This window comes from Balaenoptera acutorostrata, chromosome 8 (assembly GCF_949987535.1).
Source record: "Balaenoptera acutorostrata chromosome 8, mBalAcu1.1, whole genome shotgun sequence".
NCBI classification, from domain to species: domain Eukaryota; kingdom Metazoa; phylum Chordata; class Mammalia; order Artiodactyla; family Balaenopteridae; genus Balaenoptera; species Balaenoptera acutorostrata.
Window position 1 is genome coordinate 26,466,107 of NC_080071.1, and position 12,121 is coordinate 26,478,227.

The 12,121-nt window shown below is 41.6% G+C and overlaps 1 protein-coding gene across 7 annotated transcripts in view; it reads right to left on the minus strand.

Moving 5' to 3' along the window:
• The window catches only part of COBLL1 (cordon-bleu WH2 repeat protein like 1), a 150,729-nt gene extending 139,870 nt beyond the window's left edge, over window positions 1–10,859 (minus strand). For 4 of the 7 annotated variants that reach the window (XM_028166741.2, XM_007183197.2, XM_057551062.1 and 1 more), the window contains exons 1-2: window positions 10,570–10,859; window positions 9,840–9,954 (exon numbers count right to left, since the gene is read on the minus strand). In XM_028166741.2, the coding sequence (XP_028022542.2) occupies window positions 9,840–9,954; window positions 10,570–10,633 (179 nt within the window). In that variant the 5' untranslated portion in view covers window positions 10,634–10,859. Of the gene's footprint in view, window positions 1–9,839; window positions 9,955–10,074; window positions 10,220–10,569 lie in introns of those variants that run through there. The other 3 variants (XM_057551063.1, XM_057551064.1, XM_057551065.1) reach the window with 3 other exon arrangements.
• Window positions 10,860–12,121: the final 1,262 nt, after the last annotated feature.

Here is a 12,121-nt window from a genome sequence, read left to right on the forward strand (position 1 = left end):
CTTAGTGTCCTAATTATGAGTTAACTTAGTAACTATGAGTCACACAAAAATAAAAGTCCCAAAGTGTTGCACACCAAATATATATATATATATATATATACACACACACATATGAAATGCTGAATTTGATTAAGAAACTCTAAAAATGCCTGTAAGTGTGTACATTCTGGGCTATACCGCTTATAAGCACTAAATTAGTTGGAAACACGTTCCTAGGCTTCACAAAGTTACCACCACAAACTTCGGGACTACATTTTCTTAGCATCATCTAAGAGTGAATTTCCTATGTATTTCTACATACATACAGGATCACAAACAGATGAACAGATGATATGAACTACTCTTAGACATTGCTCCTTTCAGACCAGACTGTATTTCAAAAATAATACATGGTAAACTAGAGTAAATCACAGGTTGGAATAGGTTCTAGATATAAAATTTGTCCTATTTAAATGTAAGGGAAAAAATCAGTATTATTTCCCCTTTCAGACCACTAGTGTTAAATATTTTTTATTCAAACGAAGTCACACCTAACTTTCCTAGGTGGGGGGAAGTTCGTAGGTAATAAACTAACACAGCCAAACTTATCCTCTTTTAGAGAAAGAGAAAACTGAAGAAATAAGACTGGTAGCCTAGGATCACAACCCAAAGTGTAAAAATTAGTTTCTTTCCGCATGCCAGCATTCTTTGCCACTTTCAGCTTTGCTCTCCTGAAGCAGAGCAAAAACAATTTTTGCTTTAAATTGAAGCATCTAATTGCTCTCTGGGAATGGGCACCTTATGTAGAAACAAAAGATAGGAAGAAACCACTCTCATAACTTGGTAGGACACTTTGCTCAGTAGTTTTGCAGCCAATGACTAACCGAATCATGAACACCTGAGAATAACGAGAGCTGCCTCAGGCCACGAAACACAGATGCTGTCCTGTAAGACAGGGACCCTGTCTCTTTCCTAATTCTCCTAGAGCAGGGATACCTGACTATCAGGCATAAAAAGAGGAGACAAACAAAGGGTTGCTCCTCTCTCTGCCACTTCTACTTTGTGTATAACATGCATCCACTTTAGCACAAAGAAGAAAATCAATTCAATGGCTCTTATAATTATCTTGACTACTGTGGACTCAACTGGTCTACAAACTAGAGCATATCCATCAGACATGGGAATGGCAAGGTGGCAGCCATTTTCGGATTTAGCAACTCAATTTCCTGTCTTTCCAGCACAACTGAACTGATACATGACTGTAGCAGCTGTTAAAACTGGCTATTCCCCTTGGGGTTATCTAATACTTCTTCACTTCCGTTTATCCAGGGACAATAGCATGTGTGAATGTGCATGTAATAGCAGGTGTGCAGGTTAGAGAGACGAAAGTCCTCAAGGACTGGTGATAAATGGCCCACCTAGATTTGAGCATCTTAACTCTATTTCCTTACAAATATATATTGGTGTAAGAACAGAAACTGCAATGGTAGGCTCCAAAGTGAAATGGTGTATTTAATTTTTAAAAATACAACAACATGCACACAAAGTAGTTTTAATCTCTCAAATTAATTACAATGAAAAACAATGCACTTTTTCCAAAGATATTATCGTTTAAAAAACATATTCTGATTCCCTTGGCATTCAACCCTATTTTAAATCAAGCTACAGCCCACACAAGAAAATCAGAATCATTATTTTAAAAGCACAACCACATTTTGGACCCAAACTATTGTATCTCAGGTTCTTTTTCAACCCCACTTCAGAGGCTTGCCTCTGAACCACTTTGGTTATTTTGCAAAATCAAATCCCACCAAATATGGATGGCATTTTCACTCTTTTAATTCCATCCAAAGTAATTTTCTACAAGCCTGAGGCAATTACAAAGGAAAACCTCTGTCCTATTAACCCATACTCTCTTTTATAAAGTGATTATTTATATTATCTCTAAAGCTCTGCTTTCAATGGGGGAGGACATTCAATAGGAAGGAACAAGAGTACCTAAAGGAAATGAAAATGAGGTATTCAGAGGTCATTCTTTTTCCTGCTCACCTAGCACCTCCATCCTCACTACCTCACAACCACAAACCTGAAAGTCTTGATGGGGCTACATTTTTTTTTTTTTTTCTCTAGAGAGTAGAGGTTAAGAAAACAACTCGGGGGCTTCCCTGGTGGCGCAGTGGTTGAGAGTCTGCCTGCCAATGCAGGGGACACGGGCTCGAGCCCTGGTCTGGGAGGATCCCACATGCCGCGGAGCAACTAGGCCCGTGAGCCACAGTTACTGAGCCTGCGTGTCTGGAGCCTGTGCTCCGCAACAAGAGAGGCCGCGATAGTGAGAGGCCCGCGCACCGCGATGAAGAGTGGCCCCCGCTTGCCACAACTAGAGAAAGCCCTCGCACAGAAACGAAGACCCAACACAGCCATAAATAAATAAATAAATAAAATTAAAAAAAAAAAAAAAAAAACTCAGTTCTGTAGTGTACTGTGCTTCCCACCAAATTCCTGAAGGCGTGCCTCTGAACTGTAAGCCTGAGCTGAGCTATACAGCATGAAAAGACACAGATATAATCAGGATATTGCCCAGTACAGAGCACCACACATACTGGAAACCCAAATATCTTCATTTATTCCCTATGAAACTTGGAAATTATGATCTTTGTAAAGGTGTATAGCTACTTAAAATATGGTAAAAGTTACAAATAAGCTATGAGTTGAGCTTACACTACTTCTCTTGCCATTGCATTCTTTGCTGTCGTAATGAGATGACCATCTCAATTAAAGCATTTTCTTTGTTAAACTACGCCACAATTCAACTCCACAGGTTTTTTTAATGTACAAAGTCAATAAATAGTTTTAACCTATTTAAATTTATAAACAGCAATGTGAACTTAAAGTATATGGGGTACAAAAACAAGCTCACTCTAGCATTTTTCTAAAGACTAGTCAGTCTTTGAGAGTCTTTTCTAAGGGATTCATTCCTCAGATATGAAGTCTGTATGCAAAACCGAAGACATTTGGCCCTTTATAAATAGTCATGGGAAACTTCTTTCTCCCATATTTTTAGTTTGTTTTTACTGTAACAGATGGGAAAAAAATTTAGCAAAGTCATAAAAAAAAGGTCTCCTAATAACTGTCACCCTAATGTTAGAGCACTAAACGCTTAAGGATATGAAATATCTTTAAGAGCAACAACAAAAACACTTGCTGAAAATTATAAAGACAGTTTGCTTAACTCATAAAATAGGTATAGGCTGAAAAAAACTAGATAGGAATTCCTTCTACCTTTGGTCCAGCTTCTCCTAGGCACTTTGGTTCTAAGCACCTTAATCATATAATGACCAAATGACCAAAAATGACCTCAGTCATTTTTCATGAAAGTGTCTCCAGCACAAGTTTAGAACTTCTCTTTAAAATATATTCTGATATCAAATAAATGTTAAAATTCTACATGGCTTGCCAACAAGCCAAGCCTAAGTCTTCACCCGTGGGAAAAAAAAAAACAACCACTAATCACCATTCTGCAAAATCTCTTACTATAAGAAATATCTTGCTTTATGCAAACAAAATATCATTTTGTTCTAATTTATATTGAAGTTCAATACTTATATGTCCCCCTCCCCGCAGTAAATAAATTTTGAATTAAATAATCACTACTTCATTTACAAATTTCATAAGTTGGCCCATGGGATCAACAAACTTGTATATGGACAGAGGGCAAATTTTTTTTTTTAACTTTTATTTATTCATTTATTTATTTATTTATTTATTTACAGCTGTGTTGGGTCTTCGTTTCTGTGCGAGGGCTTTCTCTAGTTGCGGCAAGCGGGGGCCACTCTTCATCGCGGTGCGCGGGCCTCTCACTATCGCGGCCTCTCTTGTTTGGGAGCACAGGCTCCAGACGCGCAGGCTCAGTAGTTGTGGCTCACGGGCCTAGTTGCTCCGCGGCATATGGGATCTTCCCAGACCAGGGCTCGAACCCGTGTCCCCTGCATTGGCAGGCAGATTCTCAACCACTGCGCCACCAGGGAAGCCCCCGAGGGCAAATATTTTTAGCTTACAGGCCATAATATCTCTGCCTGGACTACTCTAATATGAAAGCAGCCATAAACAATATGCAAATGAGTGGGTATGGCTGTGTGCCAATAAAACCCTTTACAAAGACAGGTAGAGGATAAGGGGTTAATATCCAGAATATGAAGAAAATTCCTAAAACTCAACAACCAAAGAAAGCAAACCCAGCTGAAACACAGGGAAAGGACTTGAATGGACATTTCTCAAAAGAAGATGTACAAATGGCCAATAAGCCCATGATCTGATGCTCAACATCACTAATCATTAGGGAAATGCAAATCAAAACTACAATGAGATACCACCTCACACATATTAGGATGGCTGCTGTCAAAAAAATAAAATAACAAGTGTTGGCACAGATGTGGAGAAACCAGAAGCCTTGTGCACTGTTTTGGGGAATGTAAAATGGTACAGCTGCTATGGAAAACAGTATGGCAGTCCTCAAAAAAATTAAAAATAGGATGACCATATGATCCAGCAATTCTACTTCAAAAGAATTGAAAGCAGGGTCCCAAAGAGATATTTGAACACCCATGTTCCTAGCAGCATTATTCACAACAGCTAAAATACGGGAAGCAACCTGTGTCCATTGACAGATAAATGGATAAGCAAAATGTGGAATGCTATTCAGCCTCAAAGAGGAAGTAAATTCTGACATATGATACAACATGGATGAACTTTGTGGATATTATAATAAATGAAATAATCCAGTCACAAGAAGACAAAGACTGTTTGATTCCACTCATATGGGGTAACCAGAGTGGTCAAAAATCATACAGATAAAAAGTAGAACAGTGGATGCCAGGGGCTGGGGGGAGAGGAGAATGGGGAGTTAGTGTTTAATGGGTACAGAGTTTCAGTTATGCAAGATGAAAAGAGTTCTGGAGATGGATGGTGATGACAGCTGCACAACAGTGTTAATGTACTTAATACCACTGAACTATACACTTAAAAATGGTTAACACGGTAAATTTTATGTAAATTATACCACAATTAAAAAAAATTGGAGAAAAGAAAAAAAGACAAACAAGGGGAGGGCCCATTTCAACCTTCTGGACATAGTTTGCTCAGCCAAAGTTTGCTGACCAATGAGCTAGGATACTACACTTTAAGTCCTAACCATATCCATAATATGCTTTTAAAGTTATTATCAAAGTACCACTTCTACACTAACAGCACCTCCCCTCCTTTTTCTTCCTGCATAGTTACAGATAGTTTTTTTAAATAAAGCTCTTAAGATCAGAAGCCAATCTCCCAGTGCCTAGAAAAATGTGTTTTATATAAAATAGGGCTCACAAGTTTTGACTAATTAATTACATAAGAGTAGTTATCTCAATAACATAAAGCTTGGCATTTATTATTATATAAATACAACTGGCACTTCAATAATAAGGTTAGGTGATAATGTTCTTAAATTATCCTCTAACACATTCAGAGGACATTAGACTTTGAACAAAATGTCTAGCACTGTCTTAATAAACAATTTCATTTTTCTTATTTGGTCAAAAATCCTACTTTTGAAATTAAGCTATAATATATTTAATAGCTGCCTAAGAGCAAAAATAAGTACAGCTATGACATAATGTCATCTGACAAAATGGCTGTCAGTTTACTATGTTAAATCATCCCAAACACATGAAAATGTTAATTATGACTTTAAAGAAATAATTAAGTTCCTTTTAAATGCTAGGCATTGGGGTTTTTTTATATGCATTTGATTTTGTAGGAGTTTTTTTTAAATATACTATAAATATAATTTTAAGAAGAATCAAGACAATGCATCTATAAAGCCTCTTTAAATAATCCATTCAGTATAATCCATGGTAGCAAACATCCTGGGTAACAGGCCTAGTGATGAAGAGCACAGGTTTGGGTATCAGACCTTCTTTCTATTATTCTTGCATCCCTTAGTGTTGTATGGCCTTGAGTGTGTTAATTAAGCTCTCTGAGCCTCAGTTCCAAAATTATAAAATGGAGTTAACATACGTCCTCAAAAAGGAGTTTAAAAAAAAATAATTTTTTTAAACAGTACCGTAGAGCACCTAAATGGAATCTTTCAAAAGGCAAAATAAAGCTGAAAGTTAGTCTTGAGTTCCCTAAAAATGCTAAATAGCAGCCTCCATTCCATTTATGGCTTCATCTCCATCTCAGCTGGTGATACCGACTTAATCAATGGTTCTCAGATCTGGCTGCAAATGAGAATCACCTAGCAGCATTTTAAACTTCTCCATGCCCTTGTCCCCTCCCAGGCCAATTAAAATTAGAATAGGTAGGAGTGTGAGAGCATGGGTATTTGATTTAAAGATACTCAGGTAATTATGTTGAAACCTCAGCTAAGGCATTCAACTTCTAAGTAGCCAGTAAATGTTAGCTAACAAGAACTCAGTTTATACAATCAGTACAACTTTAGAACCAATAATGCATCCAAATAAAAGCTTAAGAAAGCAGCTGCTAAATCACTTCTTAATTTTTACTATGCCTTCAATTAACTCCATAGTTACAATTCTGCAAAATTATAAAGAAATAGGCTTTTAGGGAGATCAGCTCGGTGCTTTGTGACCACCTAGAGGGGTGGGATGGGGAGGGTGGGAGGGAGGGAGATGCAAGAGGGAAGAGAAATGGGAACATATTGTATATGTATAACTGATTCACTTTGTTATAAAGCAGAAGCTAACACACTATTGTAAGGCAATTATACTTCAATAAAGATGTTTAAAAAAAAATAAATTAAAAAAAAATAAAGCTGGAACATGTGAGGGAAAAAAAAAAAAAAAAAAGAAATAGGCTTTTATACCTGAACCATGCCCGATAATTTGTTTCAGAACCAAAACACTAAGGTCCCTCAAAGCAAGGTCAACTACACTTTTGACATTTAAATTTCAAAGAGTTAAAAATATATATCTCGGAACTTCCCTGATGGCGCAGTGGTTAAGAATCCCCCTGCCAATGCAGGGGACACGGTTTGATCCTTGATCCCTGGTCGGGGAAGACCCGACATGCCGCGGAGCAACTAAGCCCGTGCACCACAACTACTGAAGCCCGCACGCCCTAGATCCCATGCTCTGCAACAAGAGAAGCCAACGCAATGAGAAGCCCGTGCACCTCAATGAAGAGGAGCCCCATTTCACCGCAACTAGAGAAAGCCTGCGCTAAGCAACAAAGATCCACCGCTGCCAAAAAAAAAAAATTCTACCATTAAAAATATATATATGTGTGTGTGTTTTGCCAAGTAAAAACACCAGCACTAGTAGTTCTAAAGATAATGTACTCAGCTGAAATTTATCATATTGTGGTCTGGAAAAGATTAAAAGCAATTAGTGCACTGAACTAGGCAACTAACATCCTGGGTTTTCCTTCAGGTTTTGCCACTAATTTGCTCTGGGCCTTCTGTAAAAATCAGTGTCTCTGTGCTTCAGATTCTCATTTGTAAAATAAGGAGTTGCACTAAATTTCTTTAAAATGACATGTTACAAGCATGTAAAACTTGGAAAATTACATACAGACGGATTCTTTAGAGCAGTAATATCCAAGGATAAGGTCTAAAGTAGGCCTCAGGCTATTAATGAGTCATGATTTAATTAGTTTTATAGTAAAGAATTTACTTTCCAAACCTAACATTTTATTATAACATATTGATTGGGACTGCTCCCTGCCACCTCCCAAAGCCTCATATCTAGGATAATTCTTGTTTCCCACAATTAAAACCTTTTTAATGTTCTGGGGTTTTGAGAAAAAGAACAACAGTAATGTTGAATAATGAATATTCAACAAATATTATATAATAGGCACTTGGGATATGCCAAAGGGACAAGACAGACAAGTGAAAGAAGACAAAGTAGAGAAGTAATTTTTTTTTATGTTTATACCTTTCAGATATTGTTAACGTCTCTGAATAATGCAAAGTAAAATGATACGGGGAGGGGGGGAGGTTATTTCAGATAAGATGTTGAAGCATTTTTCCACATGTCTCTCCTTAAATTTGGAGAGGGAAGGGCAAATTTCTAAAAAGTATTTTCCTCATATTTGAGAAATTAGATAAAGCAGTTTTGTACATTCTTTTGAAGCAAAGAATTTCGGTTTAACCTTTAAATCCTCAAAAGTAAAATCCAAAGTGTCTTACTATAGTTGTGCTTATCACTAGAAAGCTCTTTCCATTTCCTTCATGTCAGAGCCATCTGTTCTCACCTATTTTACTCACAAGTATTATATGATTTCTAAACACCCAAGTGTATTAGTGTATTTTGTGTATGTGCATATGCTGGGTTTTCTTTTTTTTTTTAAATAGTACCTAATCTAATCCATTTTTAAATCCACCAGTCAAATACTATCTTATTTGGGGGTACCTGAATACATTTCAGTATTCCTGCAGCTCCATTTAGAGGTCCATACTTTTATAATTAATATCTTCCTGCCAATGTATTTCTTTCCTCATACATCCTAATGTGATAATATATGAAAGAATATATGATAATATCTAAATAATGAAAAAACTGGGGAAAGAATAGAAACGGAAGTCAACAGAAATATGGCTATTTGCAGAGGGGAGAAGATAACTAACTGGAACAAAATGAAAGAATTAATTCATACACTACATGTTTCCTCTACGTAAGCATTATACTAAATATCTTTTATATTAGTCATGTTGCTTTGAGACTTCTCCATGTTTCCTCTAGACATCTGCCAATGTTCGCATGGTCTCTGATGAACAAACATGCTGTGACTTGCTTCTAAGGAAACGTGTGTCATGTTCCAGGGAAAAATGACTTCTCTACTCTCAAATCAGGAAAACTACAAATCTCATTCATTAGGTACAAAGCCGCTTTTTCCTTAACGTTTCTTTTCTGAAATGTTCATATTCTCTTGAGTGCATTTCTGTGCTCAGATTAACTATCAGAAAAGAAATTGAGTTGGGGGAACACTTGTAGGAAAAAGTTACACTTCACCAAAGGGTTTTCCCACTTCAGGAGCTCAAAGAGCGCCCATGTTAAGCCTTCACTGTTTACCAAGACGAAGGTTATTTTCAGGTTCTTCCCATCTCTTGCAGAACTACCTGTTCTCATTACTATTTACCCAAACGCTTAGCAAGGTGATTATTAGCATATCTGGCAGGAAGACGTGCTCCATTTAATATTAACTCACCATGTGACAGCCCCTTCCACTCCAATCTCTCCTAAACATGTGAGGATACGAAGAAAAGTAATCGTGTTGGCGGTCTGACTCTGCGCAAGGCTTTGGCGCTAGGCTTTGGCACTATCAATTGGCCACAGACAATCAGAGGCGCGCACCCGGCCGTGTCCCGGAACTGTCATGCGGGCTGACAGCTGGCACACCTTCCTATCGCCCTCCACCCTCTCGCAGAAAGCCCCTTCCTTACATTCACCTTGACACTGCTCACCTGCTGGGCCTCAGCCCCCGGCCAAGGAAACTGTTTTCCCCTTCCCAGGAGCTCACTAACAGGTATCGTCCGCCGCTCGCCCAGAGCCCCAACAAGGGGGCCTTTGTTACCATTTTTGCTCCCGGACTCCTTACCCAATTCCTGGCATTCAGCTGCCCTTCAGCAACTCAGAGCAGCCCCGGTAGGAAAGCAATCAAAAACTACCCGAGCCCCCATCCCGGGCGGCCTCCTAGGAGGCCGGGAGGAAGCAGCCTCGTCGTCCGCGTGTCCTGCGGCGGGTGAATCTGGCCGCCGGCGGGGAGGCTACCTGCCGGCCAGGTGACCGGGTGGAGGCCCGGCTGCCCTCGCCCTCGCCCTCCCCGGTGAGCGGCGGCGTGGAGCGGCGCTCGAGGCTTACCCTGCGGGGGTCGCCGGCGGGAGCGCAGCCGGGACGTCCTGCGCGCGCTGGGCTCGGCCGTCCATCGCCCTGAGGGGCACTGCGCGGGCTCCGGCTCCGAGGCGGCGCGTCACTGCTGGAGTGGGAGAGGCCGGCGGGTCAGGGCGGGACGCACGCTTTCCCGAGGCCTGAACGGGGCTGGCCGCGCGTCAAGAGCCCGCCCGAGCCGCCCCCAGCCCTGGACCAGCCCGCCCACCTCCCGGGTGCGCTTCCACCTGCGGGCCCGGCTCCCAGCCCGCGGGCAGCGCCGCCGGCGGGTCTAGCGGCTGCCGGGAGCCGCGGCGGCTGAAGGCGGCGCTGCAGCCCCCGCCCCGTGGGGTTACTGGGTAGCCATTTGGCGCCTCTTGGGGAGGGAGCGGAGCTACCCAGGCTGGGAGGAGGAGGAGCGGGGCGAGGGGCGAGGCGCACAGGCACAGCCGCCAAGGCGGCAGCGCGATCCCGCGCTTCTCAAACAAAACGCCCTGGGAAAACTTTTCGCAAAGAGAAGTTGGGAGGGCTCCTTTCTCTTTTCCCACCCAGGGCTCCTACTTTCTTTTCAAAAGGAAACAGTGGCTCCCTGTTCTCTCCCGCGGCTTCCTCTCCCACTCTTCCCTCCCCCGGCCCGCGCGCTCGCATTCGGCTCTCAAGCCGGGACTGGGAGGAAGGGGAAAGCGGCAGCCTCTCCGCGAGCTCAGCTCAGCGCCTCCCCTACCCCGCGGGCGGGTGCCGGGCGCGATGGAGCCTCTCCCCGGGCCGGCTGACTCACCCTGCCCCATTTCCCTCTCCGGAGCCCGGGAGCTCGCAGCTGTCTCCGCCGGACTTCCACCCAGAAGTGGCGACGGGGCTCGGCGGCATCGGAGCGAGACAGGCAGCGAGCCGGAGAGAGAAACGGGGCGGGGGTGGGCGAGCACCGAGTGGTAATTTCCTTCCCCCGGGGCTTCGGGGCTTTGGGGTCCAGCTGGGGAAGCCGAACGGAAAGGAGGCTCCCGCGCAGCGTGTTCCCATTCCCACCGCTAGGGCGTCGCTTCGGGAAGCCCGGCGCGCCCCAGCAGTACAGGTGGGGAGGAAGGGAGGGTACCTGCCCTGCGAGGAGCGGAGGGGAGGACCCGGGCGCCACGGAAGTGCCGGGAGAAACCGGCGGAACGGGGCCTGCAGCTTGCCCTCCCTGCAGTCTGACCTTCCCTGTCCAGGGTGCTTCCCCCTCCCCCAACCTGACCTCTAAGGTTGCTATTCTGTTAAAAGCATGCCTGTGACACTGTGATCTTTCTAATTGGTGGCAGGTTTAAGGTTGCCCTGTCTTCAGACGTATATGTCTTTCTTTCTTTCTTTCTTTTTTTTAAGCCTGTAACAGCTGTGACCGGACAATATTATGTCTGATGACAATCTGTAAACTAGGAATCGAATGATAGGTTTTATACACCTCTTGAAAGTTTCACGGGAAGAAAGGAATCCCTTAGACACAACCGTGTACTTGTTTATACGTTTTAGTTCCCACGTGCATGCTCTTTACGTGATTCTTTACATCTGACAAACTGGTATATTTGCATACCTTTATGTTATTATATGTGCCAACTGTTGTAAGGTGCAAGCCATTTTTGATGGGTCTAAAAGCTTGCGTTCAGAAAAAATAACGTGAAATTAATTAAGAAATTAACTTTACGGTTTAAAAATTAAAATATTTCAATAAACTGTAGTAGAGAGGTTAAGTGAAAGAGCGTCCTAAAAGAGGCTCTACTGTGGTATTAGCATCATGTAACACATCTGTGTTAGTCCCTTCAACCAGTTGATAGAATAATATTTGGTAGGTAGTAAAAATTAAATTGATACTTAGGACCAATACTTTACTAAATGCTCTTTAAGGTATATATCCATTGTAGCAACCAAAAAGATTGCTGAAACGAAGTAACATACTAAATACTTAGTAATATGCTGTTTGTCTCTTATGGACAGACATCAGTATTTATTCCTTCCTGTGCATAATATATGCCTTGCAGTGTATCTCTACGTATGAAAAGAAAAAAAAAAGTAGCTTATTTGGATTACAATATCAGAACCATATATGAAAAAGTTCCTTTTTAATATTTTACTTAATATTAATCAAATCAGTTCATTTAAATCCATCTGGATTTTAGTTTAAACAATTTCATGAATCAGTTATGCCTCTGAATGACTAGCTTTTACAATTGCTCACACAGAGAATAGTGTAAACATTGAGTAATAGTGAAACTACTTAAAGTCTGTAGCTTTCAATCACCAGATGAAGA